Source organism: Mus caroli, chromosome 14 (genome assembly GCF_900094665.2).
Source record: "Mus caroli chromosome 14, CAROLI_EIJ_v1.1, whole genome shotgun sequence".
Lineage (NCBI taxonomy): Eukaryota > Metazoa > Chordata > Mammalia > Rodentia > Muridae > Mus > Mus caroli.
Window position 1 is genome coordinate 6,694,507 of NC_034583.1, and position 17,892 is coordinate 6,712,398.

Sequence of the window (17,892 nt, forward strand, 5' to 3'; positions counted from 1 at the left end):
TTATCATGAGCAAATCATCAGGAAGAGGCAACATAATGCAATAAAAAACCCATCAAGTCTGAAACTCCAGAGCCTAAGGTTTGATTTCAGTCTCATCCACTGAGGAGGAAATAGAATCTTGGGTCAGAAATGTAATCCTTCTAAGTTAGAATATCATTGTTCGTAAATGATGACAGATCATCATTTCAGAAGGTCATAGTCAAAGAAAAGCTTCACAAATTGTTAGCACAAGAGCGTTATCTAAAGCCTGGAGCTGTGACAATCACCCTAACTGAGTGGGAAGTGTTGTCTGCTTGCATGTCTTGGGATGAAGCTAGTGTGTATCTTTTCAGAGAGCATAGTGAACAGCAACAATGACTCTTAAATAGCAAGAATCTAGGAGTCCTTGTAGCCAGAAAATGAGCACACATGAAAAAATGCAAAATTCTAGTTCTAAGTGGCCTCAAACTCCACACAAAGCTGCAGCTTCTGGATCCCTGAATGAACTTAACACCAAGTGAACAAAGAGGCTTAGCCAACCCCCAACAGGCAGGCCTTGGACCCAAGTGAACAAAGAGGCTTAGCCAACCCCCAACAGGCAGGCCTTGGACTCTCTAACAACCTGCTTTTTTGGTTTTGCTCAATGGCTTGAAGAAAGAGAACACAATTATGAGAGCAACCTAGTTTTGCAAACCCACTCTTGTATGTGATGGCATTCCCCTAGCTTATGAAACCCCAACCCCTAGTAATCTCCGTGTCTATCCAGCCTACAACTGGCATACAAGCCTCCCACAGCTGCCACTCTCATACAGGTGGTCCTGTGTTCTTGCCAGGTAAACCCACAGAGCCATCTCTCTCTCTCTCTCTCTCTCTCTCTCTCTCTCTCTCTCTCTCTCTCTCTCTCTCTCTCTCTCTCTCTCTCTCTCTCTCTCTCTCACACACACACACACACACACACACACACACACAGGCTGCCTCCATGGTCCCTGTCCCTAATTTGGCATTTACTCCATGCACTCAACATACTGTCTTCACATTGCCTCAAGGTCCAATTGACTGAGGGAGTCTTTTTAAAAATATTTTACTCAGATGGCTTAAGAAAGCCTAGTATAAATAGTCTAAATGCTCCAGAATATTGTGAAACTCAGTAGTGGGAAAAAAGGTCCAGGAGTACCTGCCTTTACAAACGTGGGTTTTTCAGAGAATGCCAGCGGCATTTCAGACCCATTATGGCTAACACATGTATTGATGCAGATTCCTGTCATTTTACTTCCATTACTTCTCCTGTATTCTCTTATTTGATGACCTAGTTTATCTCTCCTTCTCATTCCATTTTCCACCCTTGTCTATGCCCTGGCAACCACCCCTGCAGTTACTTCTGCAAGACTTCTTTGAGCTTAGGTAATGGGAGGCACAGATTTAGATCAGAGTATGGGAAATTTCATTCCAGTCCTTCCCTGCTTCTGCCATTACATCAGTGGCTGCCTTGTTTCTTCAAAATAGCTGACTGTCAAATGGTCTCTGCCCCAAGAATTCAGCTCTCCCCATGCTCCACAATACTGGTACCCATCAAAACAGACAGTGGCAGTAGCTTCTTCCTGTGCCTCATGTGTGTTCCATTTCCCTTCTCTTCCCACTGAGCATCCTCTGATGAACATCTCTGGTATCATCTCAGTCAGAGCCTGCATCTTGCTAGGACTCTAATGATAAAGTCATCTCCAACATCACCCTCTTGGGAATTAATATTCATTGATTTGCCTTTCCATATCAGACCATGTTAAAGTGCTTCTCTGGCATGAACCCATCCACCTTGAACAGTAACTACATCAGAAAAAAAAAAAAGTTGTTTTACAGATGAGAAATCAGACTTCACAGTTTTAACTACCTCATCTCAGGAAATACAAGGAACAAGTGACCAAATTGGGATGAAAAGCCTACTGCTTCCTCTTCCATGCCTATTGTGACCATTTCTAGCAGCTGTTGATGCTAAACATCAGAGTGGTCTGAATTGCTAAAGTCTAGATCCCAAAATCTTATCCAAGGTGACTTGTAAAAGAAACCAACTCTGTGCATGTTTCGTTTTTTAGATTTTAGGACCAGGATCCCACTATGGAGCCCAAGCTAGCCAAAACAAAACAAAACAAACAAAGGAACCCAAAACAAAAAGCTATGTTCTCCTGCCTATGCAATTACTGTACTAGGACTTTAGTCATCACCCCACCTGGCCTAACGCTAAGGCTGTAATTTGATCAGTGAAATTGACTCAGTATCTATCCAGGCTATGTAGTGCATGGGCTGACAGTGAAACAGGCCAGTGTGGGCAATTATAATTCGTAGAGCTAAACAAATTCTTCCTCTCATTTCCAGATTTGTGTGAAAGCCACTACAGAGTAGCAAAAAGCTAAAAGGACAAGAAGAAAAGGGAGCCCATGAAAAGAAGCGGCACAGGGCTTCAGTCAATTAAGTACTTCCCATGTAGATAAGAAGACCTAGGTTTGGCCCACCACTACCAGTGTTACAAAGCTGGGCACAGAAGTATGGGCCTATAATCCCAGAACTTTGGTAAGGTACCTTTTGAGTCCCAGGCTCACTGAGAGACCTTGCCTCAAAAAGTAAAGTGTGAAGTAGAGAGTAATCAAGAAGGACACGCAAAGATGACTTCTAGAATCCACATGTGGATGCACACATGTATGCATGCACACACACACAAATCAACTTTTAAAAAGAAGGCAGCTAGTCAGTGGTGGTGCATGCCTTTAATCCCAGCACTAGGGAGGCAAAAGCAGGGTGGATCTCTGAGTACAGTGTCAGACTGGTCTGCAGAACAAGGTCCAGGTTAGCCAGGGTTATACACAGAAAAACCCTGTCTATACATACATACATACATACATACATACATGCATAAACAAATAAATAAAATAAAAAGAGCAGGCAGCATGATGACATGGTCACACTGATTGTCAGTAGTGACCAGAGACAGCAGTGACAGGTCAGTGTGCATCCTGAATGGTGACTCTTGCAGCTTCTCTTCCTGTTTCCTCTCATTAACTCACCAGTGACTTCAGCAATTATTAGACATGTTGTCTATGAATTAGATTCATTCAACTGAGATAAAGAATCCAAACTGTGAATCTAGCTTCATTAACCTTACAAATGGGTTCTCATTGTTTTGACTTAGACACAGAACCCTCCATTGTGGTTGCAGGTCTCTGCATAGCCATTCTTCTCTTCAGCTTCCATGAAAGCTACACTGCCCATCAGTCACAGTGACCTTTGTGCTTCTCTGTTCTGATCAGCACACAATGTTGTCACAGCCTTACTTCCAACATAGACCACTCACACTTGCATCTAGTTAACATCTATCCATCCATCACTTTCTGAAGGATGCTTCACCTGATAGCTGACTGACCTCTTGGTTTACATAGGATAGCACTTTACAGCTACCACATTTTAAACACTTACCTAACTAATGTTAGTCATTCCAGTAAACATACTGAGAAAAGAATTGTGTCTAATCCTGATGGCTGTCCTATTGATTTCAGAACCCTGCGTAGCACATGACCCATAAGAGACACTCAAATGTTGATTAAACATATGATTCAACAGCTACATACAATAACACTGGGAAAAAGTTTTTCAAGTGTCATTATTCAGTTGCCATGGAATGAATAACAATAGTAACAGTGAGCAGGTGACTGTTGCTTAGGAAGGGCTGATGCACAACAGGCAAAGCAAGAGTATGGGAGGCTGTATGCACAGCACCTGGGACCACACGATCCACTCAAGAGGAGAGCCCAGTCCTTCTGAAGCCCCAGCATCCATTTCAGCACCTAGCAAAATGCCTAAAAGGTCAGTAACATTTGACTCTCCTTTATAGGGTTCCAGTAAATTTGTAGATATAGTTCCAATCTAGTCATATCCATAAGTTTGTAGCCATGATATTGAAAACTTGCTGTCTCTGGTCATACAAGTCCAGATTAAAGTTAAGTTGGAGAAACAAAGAGAACAAACTTGAAGCTTTGCCTGTGAACTGAAAATATGGAATTATAGAAAGATCTTTGATTGCCTTTTGAGATATAATTGCAAATTAAACTTGGTGCTGATTTCTACTGTACAGAGTAGTCTTCAAATGTATCTTTGATGGGAGAAACTTTCATATCATTCAAATGTGTAAACTGGGTCTAACAAGTGAAAAACGTTCCTTTTCATGGAATCCCATTTAGGATACCAACTTTTTGTCCAAAAGCAGTATTGGAACACTTAACAAGAATAAGGTATTCTGCCAGACAAGAGGTGGAATGTGTGGGGATAAAACTGTTGATCTCTGGCTTGTCAGGGTCTTCATTTTCTAGTGGAAGAGACAGAAAATCAATCAGGGTGATAAAAGCCAACACGTGCCATGTGGCAAATGCACATTGTGAAAGGGATAAAGATGACACCTCCTCCATCCTGAGTGCACATTGTGAAAAAGGAAAAGATGGCACTTTCTCCATCCTAAGTGCACATTGTGAAAGGAATAAAGTTGGCACCTTCTCCATCCTAAGTGAACATTGTGAAAGGAATAAAGATAGCACCCCCTCCATCCTTCCTTACATTCTAATAATGTAGAGGTTTCAGAAAATCAGGAAGAACTCACAGAGAAGAGCCTTGGGGTCCTAACACATAGTATAGGCAGGCAGGCATTCCCTACAACAGAGAAAAGTAAAGCTTCCCCATCATAAAGCAGTAACACCCCTACTACTTGATGCCAAAACCAGATTGCCAATCCAAAATTCCCTTCTAAGGATGCACCAGCAGTATTCCCCTGATGGCCATACCCTGTTGTTCTTTGTATTTCCTAGCCCTTTGAGAATGGGAGATGTGAAAAATCATGCAAATTTTGATGTACTGCTTATAAAGTGGCTCTGCTTTTCTTGTCTTCCATAGGGCAACTTTCTACCTACTTCAGATTAGCTGGTGAAATATTTCCCAGATACACCTCTGATATGTGGTCCCCACTTGACTTGCTTTATGAAGCTCTAAGTCTCAGTAATTTCAGACCCTAACCCTGGAGCCATACCTTCCCCCACTGCTTTCTTTTTTTAGTTTCCAACTGTCTTTGCTTGAGTTCTTCCATCAAGCCATTTCCCTTACTTCTGGGATTCACTCACTACAATGCTCTCTCTAATGAAAGCATGCTCCTCCTCTTTCACTGATTCGTGAGGCTTGTTCCATTACCCTGACTGTAGACAAAGTTAACCCTTCCCTTTGCATGTGTTTCTGTTGCTCAGTAAGGCATTACCTGTTTGATGTCTTTTTCTCTAGACCCTAAGCTGCAAGAGAACATGTCTCTACCACCCACTAATGCATCTCATTCCCAGATTAGGGTGGTAGGCTAAATACCTAGAGGAAACACACTTAAAGCTTAGCACTCTATACTGTTGTATAAACAAGAATTCATTATTTTCATTTTTTCATCTGAGTTGAGTTCCAGGTCTATGACAGCTTCACTCCATGCAGCCATGTAGCAACTTGGAATGATGAAAGCCCCAGCATCTACAAGTTGCTTCCTATACTTAAGAAGTACTTTTGCCTTCCATCTTCCTAGGCACAGAAAAGATCACAGTAAAGTGTTCCTTGTTCCTTTCCGAGTTGAAGGAACTGACGTCACAGGGCCATATAAGAACCAGGAATATGCAGATTGTTTTGTTTTGCTTAGTTTTGTTTTGTGTTGTGTTGTTTTTTGCTGTGTGGCAAGCACTTGCAAGGACATCTGTTGAAAACAATAATTTAAGTCATGTATTGCTTTATGCAGACATCAGTGTCCAAACTTGAAAATCACTTTATTTCTTTTATTTTGTTGGCAGTGTTTCAATATCTAAGCAACTGGCTTCAATAAAAGGTAAGCCATGGAAGGGTTGACATGTATGTCTTTGCTGCTCCATAACAGCAGGCCAAGAGTTAAAATTAATAAGATCAAGAATGAGCAAGATGTGAGATAAAGCATCAAACAAGAATGCCCAAGATCTGGATAAAGCATCAAACATTAATGAAACTTTTTCTCTCCATGCTATTTGGACTTATGGTCTTTGTGTGTTTAGGGGTTGGTACACATATGTACTTAATGTCAAGGGAGTTGGGTATCTGGGGACTTGCTGGCCTGGGGAATATTAAACAGGGCCTTAGGAACTGTCAGATCTGTCTATACTACCTGTATGTGCTTGGGCAGAAGATGTGTGTTCAGCAAGATGCCTCTTTTCCACTTGAAAAAGTAACTTATATGAGAAAAATTTCTAAATTGAGGTGATTCTGATACCTCATGGAGTTAAATGTGGTGATTCTGTGATACTAATTTGTTAGAATTTCACCAAATCCAGTACTTAATGTGTGTACTGCCCCATGCTTTAGGGGACAAAAAAGGCAAACACAGAAAATGGCTCTGAAGTTCTCAGTTCAGCTTAATACACATATTGCATGTATTCTGAGATCCACTACATACCAGGGTCTGAGAAAAATTCTAATGAACATACAATGGTGTCATTCTTAGCTTGGACCTGCCCTATCCCACATGGTACACACCAGCCATAGAGAGCTACTGGGGCAGTGCTTAATTTGAATAAATATTATAAAGCTGAAAGAAATTAATAAACATAGTGTATAAAATCTCATGAACTTAGTATTAACTGCCTGTTGACATTTTTACTCTATTGAGTTGAGTAACATATACTATTAAAATCAATTTTACTCGTGTCTTAGTCTTTTAATTTGTCTACAAGAATGTTTTAAATTACTATTGTGGTTTGCAGTCAATGTTTTTGGAAAACACTGATCTAGGAGACAGCTGAGATAAAGTTTTCAGTTTGAGAGTTATGGAGATGCTATGTTCGGGAAATAAGAGAAGTACAACAGAGGGGCCTGTTGCCCCTTCTGATTGTTTAGGAAAGACTCCTGACGAATAGTTTCCTGAAAAACAACTCTTAGAAGGAGTGAGAACTTGAGAATGAAGCCAGTTTAGTTTCGTGTCTTTGGGTAAGTTACTTAATCTTTCTATGCCTCAATGTCTTCATCTGTAAACTGGACCTACTTCAAAGGATTGGCCCATGCATTAAATGAGTTAAGTCATATACACTATCAAGTATTCACTGCTGTGGTCTATTCTATGAGGTCAGTGTTGTTCTGAAGCCCAGATCGAAAGCTGCATTGTTACATTCTCACGAGATGCATAGAGTAGGAATGAACTGTACATAGTTCAAAATTTACTCCAATGGGCTATGGTACAGAAGAGGGTAACACAAAGCAGTCCTGAGAGCTGTTTTTCACCCATACCCACGTCCAAATACCAAAGACAAGACAGTCAATAAAAGCTGCCTTTACTTTTCTAACCCAAAAGTGGTCCTTTAAAATATGCATCTAATAATTCATGAGTGTACAGGGCAGAGAGAGAGAAAGCTAGATGGCAACCTGCTTGGTTTATTAAGGGAAGAAGCAAACTGTGAAGATGGGACACAAAAAGGCCTTAGAAAAATATCTTTCCCATTGGTAGGACAAACAACTCTTTTCTATATCTTAATTTAAATATTTCTAGCTCTATTTTTACCAAGAGCATATGCTATTTTACAGTTGGGAGAAAAATGTGTGCTTTTAAGAGAGGTAGGACAAGAATGTGAAGTTGTAAAGTCCAGATGGAGTCCCATTCAGACAAGCAGACTTAAACTCCACCAGGGCTGGGAAATGCCTCGCTTCCACAACCAGTGTGGGTGACCTTGCACAGACTTGCCCCAAAATAGCTGGTCTTTCTGTCAGCTTTGCAGTTAGAGAGACCCTTCCATCTCTGAGCAGTGTGATTTTTTTTAATTTATTTTTTTATTAGGTATTTTCCTCGTTTACATTTTCAATGCTATCCCAAAAGTCCCCCAACCCACCCCCCCAATCCCCTACCCACCCACTCCCCCTTTTTGGCCCTGGGGTTCCCCTGTACTGGGGCATATAAAGTTTGCAAGTCCAATGGGCCTCTCTTTGCAGTGATGGCCGACTATGCATAGTCTCTCCAAGAGTAGGTTTCTGATATGTAAATCTAAGACACAAATAATACCCCCCTGTAGGTGTGAGGAAGCATTAAGTAAGATTACATTTGAAAGGCCCCTGAACAGTATAACAAAGGAAGGTGCCCATCCTGTCTAAGGAACTCACTCAGAGCCTGAGAATTACTCCTTTCTGATCAGGCAGGTACATCCAACAGAGTATCACCAACTGCTGTGCTCCAAGGACACTCTCAGACTCAGTAGAGAAGCTCTTCTTATACCATCTCTATTTTTGATTATTGATCAATAAATTGACAAGTCCAAATTTATCATGGATTTATTTCCTAAAGAAAGTAATGTGTTCCATCCAGGCAACCATTTCTTCAAAGCAAGACATTGTAAATAGGATTCATTCTTCAGCATCTTAAATTTGACATCAAGATTATTAAAAATAGACAAAGTAGCATAGTACATGCATACATGTGCATGCACACATACATATGGATGGACTGATGAGGAGCTAAAAGAAATATGCCCATACCCCAGTATTTAGTGAGCAGTAACATGCTAGACACTTCCCGGAAGTGGCAGAGATTGGGGGATGAGATAGCTAGGGATGGGGCAAGAAAGAGCTAAGAATGGAAGGACATTTCTCTGAGGCTGGTATCCCTGGGAAGCTGACATTTCGGATCAGGAGAAGCATAAGTTGCAAGTCAAAAGCACAAATCACAAGAGCATAAAATTGAGACTTTGGAAGCAAAAGGGAGACTGAGGAGGAGGAGGGTAAAGTTCGTTTCATGGCTGTTCACTTAACAAATTTTTGCAAGGCATAGCCCAAAGCATTGCAGATTCAACAGGAAGCAAAGCAAGCAGAGAGTTGCCTCAGTGCATCACCTCAGATTTTTGACATTTCCAATCCCAGTTCTTCCACTTACTGGTAACCTGTCACCAGCCAAGTCCTAATTGCTCTTCACTGATGAAATGATAGCTTGAAGGAGAAATCAAATACTTGCCAAAAATCGAAGACATTGATTTGCCTCCAAATTGGCCTTTAGTGCAATTTGTATTAAACATCCCAGCAGGTTTCTGAAGATCAGCAAACGTAGTCTAAATTTTATTTGGAAAAAAAGGCTCTAGAATAACCACAACAATATGGATAATGCATGAAATAACAAGAGCCACTGTCCAGATTGGTAAGATTTTGTTTATAGTTACGGTTACCAAGACAGTAGAATGTCAGCAAAGGTATAGAACACAGACTCAAGGAACTGACCAGAGGCCTGAAAATGCACACCTGCATTCTCTCTCTCTCTCTCTCTCTCTCTCTCTCTCTCTCTCTCTCTGTGTGTGTGTGTGTGTGTGTTTCACACTCAGACAGTCTCTCCCTCCCTTCGTCCTTCCCTCGTTGTCTCCTTCCCTCCTCCCTCCCTTCTCTATCTGCCCCATACACTTTTGAACTTTTACCAGTACTTCTCAGTCATTTGTCTTTCTTCCTTTGAGCACCACCTATCCAGCTCATTAATGCATTTATTCATTGACTGACTTTTTAAATTGAATTTTGAAGGTCTTATAGGTTCTAGACATTAATACCTGTTAGCCGCAGACTTCCCTCCACTCTGTAGGCTATGCTTTGCTCTGAAAATTGCTTCTGTTGCTGCACAGAGGTTGTTTTTTCATGGCACACAATCCCATTTTATCAGTCTTTAGGATTATTTGGTGTGCTATTTTGGTCAATTTCCTGAAAGTTCTCTGCAGATAGTAGTGACATACACAGTTAATCCCAGCACTCCAAAGGCAAAGGCAGGTAGATATGTGAGTGCAAGGCCAGTCTGGTCTACAGAGTGAGTTCTAAGACAGCCAGGGCTACAGAGAAAGAAAAAAAGAAAAAGAAAAAGAAATTGCCTGTCTTTCTCTACATTTGAGTCTTACATTAAAATCTTTGATTTCTTCTTTGCTCTATGTTGTTGTTGCTGCTGTTTTAAATTTTATGTGAATTGGCTTTTTCCTGCATATGGCTGTATACCATGTGTGTGTATCTGATGTCTGTGAAGGCCAGGGAGGCTGTTAGATGCCTCAGGACTGGAGGCAATTGTGAGATGCCATGCTGGAAATTGCACCCAAACCTGCTGAAGAGCCACTGCTCTTAAACTCTCAGTTGTCCTTTAGACCCTTAGCCAATTTTTGACAAAAAGAGTTCAGTGAAGGAAATGCCTTCAAGTACTGGTACTGGAGCAATGGGACATCTCCAGATGAAGCAAAAACATGACCTCACTTTAAGTCACCTACTTTACGCAAAATTGAGTTAGAATAGATTATTAACTTAAATGGAACATAAGGTTTTTTGTGGGGGTGGGGAAAAGAAATCTTTTAAGAGAAAAATAAAACAAATGATTCCAAAAGAAAAATTGAACCCAACAAAATAAAGTACCTTACCCCTGAAAAAGACCATGCTGAAAAATTTAAAAAACAGCAGGTGGGACATAGGGTCAGATGATTCAGTGGGATAAAGGTCCTTGTCATGCAAGCCTATTGCCCTGGGTTCAGTCCCCATGGTAAGAGGAAACTGCCCCCTACACTGTGTTCACTAATTCCACAATTACACAGACCATGGAACACATGCATACTTGCTTAAACACGCATATGCGCGCGCGCGCACACACACACACAAACATACATGTACACACATTAAAAGAAGAAATTTAAAAGATGATCTACAGACTAGGAGAAAATGGTTAAAAATCTCTTATGCTATAATGACATATCTTAAGTAGACACCGAACTTTCAAAAATCGAAAATTCTAAACTTTCCATCTAAATATGGACAAAACTCATTAATAGACTTCAATAGATATTTCATCAAGAAATGTACACAGATGGTAAATAAACACACAAAAAGATTTTTTAGCATAGTTAGTCACTAGAAGTACAAACAAACAGCATACTGAGATATTCTTAACACCTGCCAAAGTGGCACAATAAAAATAGTGATGAAGCCAAATGCTTGAAAGGAAGAAAAACAAACATTTTTTTCATGCATTATTAAATATATAAAACCCAAATATGTATCCTCTTGATTAATGCTTATTTATCTACTAAATCATAAGACACATGAGCAGAGATCATATTTAATCTTATCACTCAGTGTACTGAGCATTCATTGACTCCATGATGGCTGCATCTTGCCTGAACTGACATCTGTGAGATCGATTGCTCTTCCTCTTACTCATTCATTCATGGCTTTGACTAGCCCTACTATGCAGTAGACATTGGTGCTATTGGGACAGTAGGGAGAAAAACAAAGGGCTTCATGGAGTATGTTGTCTAGTTAGAGAGAAAGGTCAACAAAGCACAGCTATAAAGTATGATCGTCCTGTCCCTACAGATGTATTGGTGTGTAGAGTTGTTTAAATGGGTCTTTGCATCTTTGTGTGCATTGGATGCTGCCCACTTGGAAGGAAGGGATCATCCCTGTCTTCCCCATCAAAGATCCTAAATTAGAGAAACTAACTGGAACATCACAGTGTTTGAGTAAAAGCTGATGCAAATGTCACTATGTCACAGCTTGCCCCAATGCCATTACTTTTATCACTTGAAGTGCACCATCTCTAACAGAATATAAATTGCACAAAAACAGGACTTGAAGTTTTTACACCATGTCTCTTTAATACCGAAGGATAAGATTAGCATAAAGTAGGTGCTCAGTAAATATTTGCTGAGTAAGTGGATGAAAGTACATCTTAGAAAAGCAAGGCTTAGTGGAGTAAGGGGCTTTTCTCAGGGCCACATGGTAAACAGGTGTCAAATCTCAGCCTACTAGCTCAAATGCTATGAAAGGAACCTTCGTGCTGTATTGCTTAAAGATACAGAGTCAGATAATCCCAAAGAGGGATTAAGAACAGGGGAAATGTGCCCAAGCGCTGGGTCACACTGACGAAATTTCAACCTTATTCCCCCCAGTTCCTGTGGAAGACACATCCCTGTGTCTGCACAGAGCATCATTCTTATTCTGATTCATCACTGCAAATTTCTTCTCTCCTAGCTTTGAAGAAGGGGTCAGATCTGGAAAAAGCCATTGCTACTATTGCTCTGGTTTTCAGAAATGCTTCTGACCCTGATGGTAAACTTGGGAAAGCCACTGCCAAGAAACTGCTACAAACCCAATTTAAAAAATTCACAGAGGTAAGAGAACTAACTGCATGAATAAACAAGCCTCACACCAAACAGCAAGGAACTCCAGCTCTAGGATGTCATCGTATTATTTCAATCAACAAATGTTTATATGAGTATTTATCCTGTATCTAAGCTAACATGTGGCTCAGAGTTGGAATTCCAGTTGCATAGTTAAATGGCAAAATACTGAAACCATCTTGCTCTGATAATAAACCAAAGAAGGGATTCTGAACATTAAAAATATAGTGTTTGAAGTATGAGCAAAAATTACCTGCTATATTATTTAATTTTTCTGACACCTTTCACCATTGAATTACATGATGTCATATACATAAGTTCATACTTTGGGGCTATGCTGACTTATGGAACTCTTACAAGAAAGAATAAAGGATATACCCAAGCCTAAACCACCAAGATTTACTCTGCCCTCTGATGAACAAGAGTCTGGTCTAACAAAATATATAAAAGTTGTCTATAAATTCCTAGTATGCTCTGAGATATTAAAAAGATAGCAATTGTCTTTGTGTGTGTGTGTATGGTTTTTAGTGTACTAAATTATATAAAATATCACTTGGGGGAAGAGCCAGATTAATATTATAGCTTCCAGTGAGCCAGTAGTTCCGACAGTGTGTGTGTGTATACATATGCATGGTATAACATATATGAAAATGACTACAGGGATCTGGCGAGATGGCTCAATAAGTAAAACATTTGCTACACAAGCATGAGAACATGAGTATGAACCCTCAGCACCCATCATAGCAAGCATACTCAGTGGTCCTAGAATAGGATAGGAGTTGGAGTCAGGAGAAACCTTGTAAGCAATCTGGCCACCTATGTGGGTGTATTGAAAGGTAACCAACAGAGAGCCTAATTTTAAAAAGGCAGAAGATGGGGATGAACACCTGAGGTTGTCTTCTGACTTCCAAATGCACACCTACGTGCATTATACATCCAGCACACATATCATACATAACACACTCACACCCCTCTTTCTACACAGACACACACACAAGTAGAAAGTAATGGTAATGAGAGTTCTTTAGCATTCTCTGAGAGTTATGCTTACATTTTTCTTGTTAAAATATTTTTCTAAATATTCTGTATTATACCTTGTGTGTTTTTTAAGGAAAAACTATTTTTAAGCAGAAATACTTGGTAGAACTTCAGATAAACTGGAGGGGGGCTTTTAAATAAAGGGGTGGGAAATGATCCTGTTGTCATATTTGCCTGTATCTGTTGCCAAAATAAATTATGTACACCAGAGAGAACAAAAGCCCCTCATCTGGAGGTCAGATCTCTGGAGGGTATTTAAGAAGCATAAGGAGAAGTGAGTGGGAATATCATCTTGATATAAACTGTCATATTTCTAAAAATATCTTTCATTAGGGAAGATGCTCTCAGCTTCATGTCCTACAGTGTCAGTAAAACCAAATGATAGCTAGTTTCTCAGCAGACACACCCTTGCCCAAATGAAATCCATCCCTGTGGTATAGATCCAGGAAGCCAAGCCTTATTTCAGGACAACAGAGGGGATGGTTCATGCAAGGGCATCTCTGGCTCAATGGTGCTGGTTAAACTTTGTCAATCATGTGAAATGAAAACCCTGCCTTAGCCCAACAGTGAAGTTCTCTGTCTCTAAGGTGGGTGTGTGAGCACTAGTGGCCATCAAATAGTTTGTGTTGTGGTGACCTTCAACCATAAAATTATTCTCCTTGCTACTTCATAACTGTAATTTTGCTACTGTTATGAATCATAATGTAACTACCTCTTTTCGATCCCTGTAAAATGCTCATAGGACTCTGAATGGTTTGCGACCCACAGGTTGAGAACCACTGTTTTAAACCTCCTGCAAAGGGGGTGAGAAGTCCTCTGGTAAAATGTGTGGCACCATTTTGCTAAGCCTAGGTCCTAAAGAGAATGTTACCTTTCTCATAAGCCTAAGCACAATTTCTAGTCTTAAAACATAATCACCAGTAAAATACAATAAAACTAGCACCTGTGAGCATTGCCTAGAAGATATTAAAACAGAATGACTGGTTAATCCTTCAGTGACTAGAGCTTAGCAGCTCTCTGATCCTTCCATATGCAGAACAGAGGGAGCAGAAAGACTTACACTTCCATTATCTTTGGGAAAACTGGGCAGTCACACCAAAAGAGTCCTATCTTTTATTGAACTCTTGACCCTTTCCAAGAACTGTTCAGCTATCTTGTAGCAAATGGTCAAGAGCTCCTTTGACTCTGGCTAAAGATGTGGCCTGGACAGCCAACCTAGAGAGACAAGGATGGGTTTAGACTGTAACAGAATGCACCATCATTCCAAAAATGTCTCAAGCATTCCTGGAACTTTTACAGCCAGTGCACAGATGAGCATTTGTGGTTAAACTGAATCCACAATCAGCTATGCACCAGAGTGACTCAGATGACATTTCTGTGCTTAATGTCAAAGTTTCCAGCTGTTGTTTGAAATGTTTGAAACTGAAAGGGTTCCCCATTTATTTGCTGATCAGATGTTTTCCTGCAGTCTATGTATGACATCTATGTGCCTGGGTATAATTGACAATCAGATTAATTGTTGAACAATCACACAAAGCAATGTACATTCTTCTAGCACAGTTTATTCTGTGGCTCTGAATAATCACACAGTCCAGGGAGCACATAAGTTATATATCCTATAGTGAAGAGATTATATATTTAAAATTTGAAAACAGAAAATTCTGTGTCTGAAGAAAGGCAAAATAACTTACTAGTTAAGAGTATAGTTCTGGAATCAGGCAGATAAGGCCACAATCTTAGCACCACAGGAAAAGCTGCTTACTTTGAAGCAAGTTACTTAATTCTCTGGTAGTTCACCACAGCTCAGGTATAATGGAAGTACCAGGAAGATCAATGTAAGAATTTTCAGAGACAAGCCATGGAAGGATTTCCCCAGTGATGGCACTGGCCGTGCTAGATTGTTAGTAACATATATAGTTTTCTTTACCACCTCTAAATATGAAGTTTATATACAAGAGAGGTCCACTTATTCTTTATTTTCAGAGAGAAGAAACCAAACCAAAATACCAAGACATCCTTTCTGAGCTTGATGAGCACACAGAAAATAAGCTGGACTTTGAGGACTTCGTGATCTTGCTCCTGAGCCTTGCCATCATGTCAGATCTGCTACAAAATATGTGGAATGAAAATACTATGAAATAAACAAATTTAAACATGTGATGGGCAAAATAATGGCCAAGGCTGTGCCACATCATTAAATGTGTCTCTATCTGGTTTGTAATAAGTGTGGGACTGCAACTCTCTTCAGAAATGTTTGAATGATATGATTTGTGACACGATAAACTGGATACCACTTTTGATGAGTAATGAGCAACTTAAAGGCATTTCCTACTGAGTGTGGAATCACATTTATTCATTGATCATGAAATCAAATTTGTGAGCATCTTCCCAGTAACATTATTTTAAAACTGCAGTGATGAATGGCCAGGTAACTCCTTCCCTTTCTCATGTTTACACAATTCCAGAAAAAAAATAAGGCATACAACAATATTTTCTGTGTCTATGTTTATGCAACATTGTGCATGTATTTGTGTGATGGTAACTATACATGTACATATGGCAACCAGCAGTCAATCTCCAGTGTTCTTTTTTCTTGTGATCTCTACCTTAATTTTTTAGTTCTCATTGCCCTGAGGCTCACTGAAAGGCTAAACTGGTGGATCAGTGATCCCCAGAAATTCACCTTTTCTACCTCCCCAGTGCTGGTACTTTCCCCATGCCCAGCTTTTTTGTAAGTGAGTTCTAGGGATCAAACTCAGATCCTCATGATTGCATTAGTGAGTAATTTAAAATATGACCCATCTCCCTAGCTCTGACCAACTATTTAATAAGTTTAAAACACACTGCAATTATAAATAAAATGAGGGCTACAGAATGATAAACATAGTTTATTACAAGAACATTTGTTCAAATATCAGACCCTTGCTGACCTGTAAAAGGAAAGAAAAAAGAAAAACAAAACAAAACAAAACAACAACAAAAAAAAACACTGTGGTCAGCAGTTGCCAGAGTCTGAGTTGAAAGTGAGATTGTCTACAAAGGTACACATGGGAGTTCTTAAGGGCATGACAGTGTTTTTGTTACCCAAGTAAATGCATTTATCATACTCTTAAAACTTTACACTAAAATAGATAAATTATATGTATGTAAATTATGAATTGTATCTAAATAAACATGAGTTTTAAGAACCTTCCAGGTTTGGTATTGCATACCTGTGATCCTAGCACTTGAGCACAGAAGGATCAAGAGTTCAAGACAAATCTTGACTGTGATACATGAGACTAAAGATATGCATGTACATGCACACACACATACACACACATGCACACCACAAACATGTGTACACATATACGCATGTGCACACACACACATACACATGCACATGCATACACACATATACACAGACATACACACATACATACACACACATGCACACCACAAACATGTGTACACATATACGCATGTGCACACACACACATACACATGCACATGCATACACACATATACACAGACATACACACATACATACACACACATGCACACTCATGCACACACAAACACACATGTGCATGCACACATACACATGTCATATGATAATCTCTAAGATAGAGTCTCATAAAAGCTTTTATTCATGCCTGAAGAGTGCAGGCCTTCAGGTGGTCAGCACAATAGATGGTGACAAATATTCAAGTTCCTTCAGAAAGGTTACTAGACACCAGGTAGAACACAAGCCTTCCTTGACCAAGTGCCTTTTCTTCAGTCTTTAGAGAAGACTATGAATTTATCTGCCAGCCTCATGATGACTGAGATTCATCCAAGTGATCCATCCAGGGTCAGGATCTTATCTTAGTGTAGGGAAGGAAAGAGAAGTCCTTGTGTTCTCATCACAGCTACATTCCACAGTGCCCAACACCTGACATTTATCTCACTTCTCCAGCCAGTTCACTCTTAAAGGAAGGCACAGGGTAAGAGTCACAATATATACCTTCCAGAAGTTAGGAGCCAGCAAGTCCCTTAGGGAGATGCTACAGTTTTTGAGTGTATTTGCAAAACACCTGGTAGTACCGTGTCTCTCTGCTCCCTTACAGGTGTGTATGCCTAGGATTTGGCCAGCATCACCCAAGATGAAGAGAAATACTCCAGTTCCAGGTAAAAGTATTTCAACCCAAGCTCTTCCCATTTCTCTGGGTCCCTGGGCTACAACAACTAGGAAAAAGTACCATGGAAGCCACTCCAACCACCAGCCTGGGTCTTGAGATGACCTGAGTGAGAAAAGAACCCTAAACATGTCATTAAGTGTAAAATAAATCCTTTTTTAGATATAGATAGATAGATAGATAGATAGATAGATAGATAGATAGATAGATAGATAGATGATAAAGAATACTCTCATTCATGGTAAAGTTAATCTAACACCCAAGTCCCTTTCTCATGTTCTATATTATCCTTAGATAAACACTGCCAGGATCATACACATAGAAAGTGTGGGTACTTCAGTCCTTCTTAGAGGGGGGAACAAAATGCCCATGGCAGGAGATACAGAGACAAAGTGTGGAGCAGAGTCTGAAGGAAAGGCCATCCAAAGACTGCCCTACCTGGGAATTCATCCCAAACCCAGACACTATTGTGGATGCCAAAAGTGCTTGCTGACAGGAGCCTGATAGAGCTGTCTCCTGAGAGGCTCTGC

At 40.1% G+C, this 17,892-nt stretch overlaps 1 protein-coding gene across 1 annotated transcript; it reads left to right on the forward strand.

The window, feature by feature from the left end:
* Positions 1–3,704: 3,704 nt before the first annotated feature.
* Positions 3,705–16,137, forward strand: Sntn (sentan, cilia apical structure protein). The gene is made up of 4 exons (XM_021182643.1): positions 3,705–3,828; positions 5,826–5,860; positions 12,019–12,158; positions 15,189–16,137. The coding sequence occupies exons 1-4, from the start codon at positions 3,719–3,721 to the stop codon at positions 15,345–15,347; spliced, it is 444 nt and encodes a 147-aa protein (XP_021038302.1). The 5' UTR covers positions 3,705–3,718; the 3' UTR covers positions 15,348–16,137.
* The last annotated feature ends 1,755 nt before the right edge of the window (positions 16,138–17,892 follow it).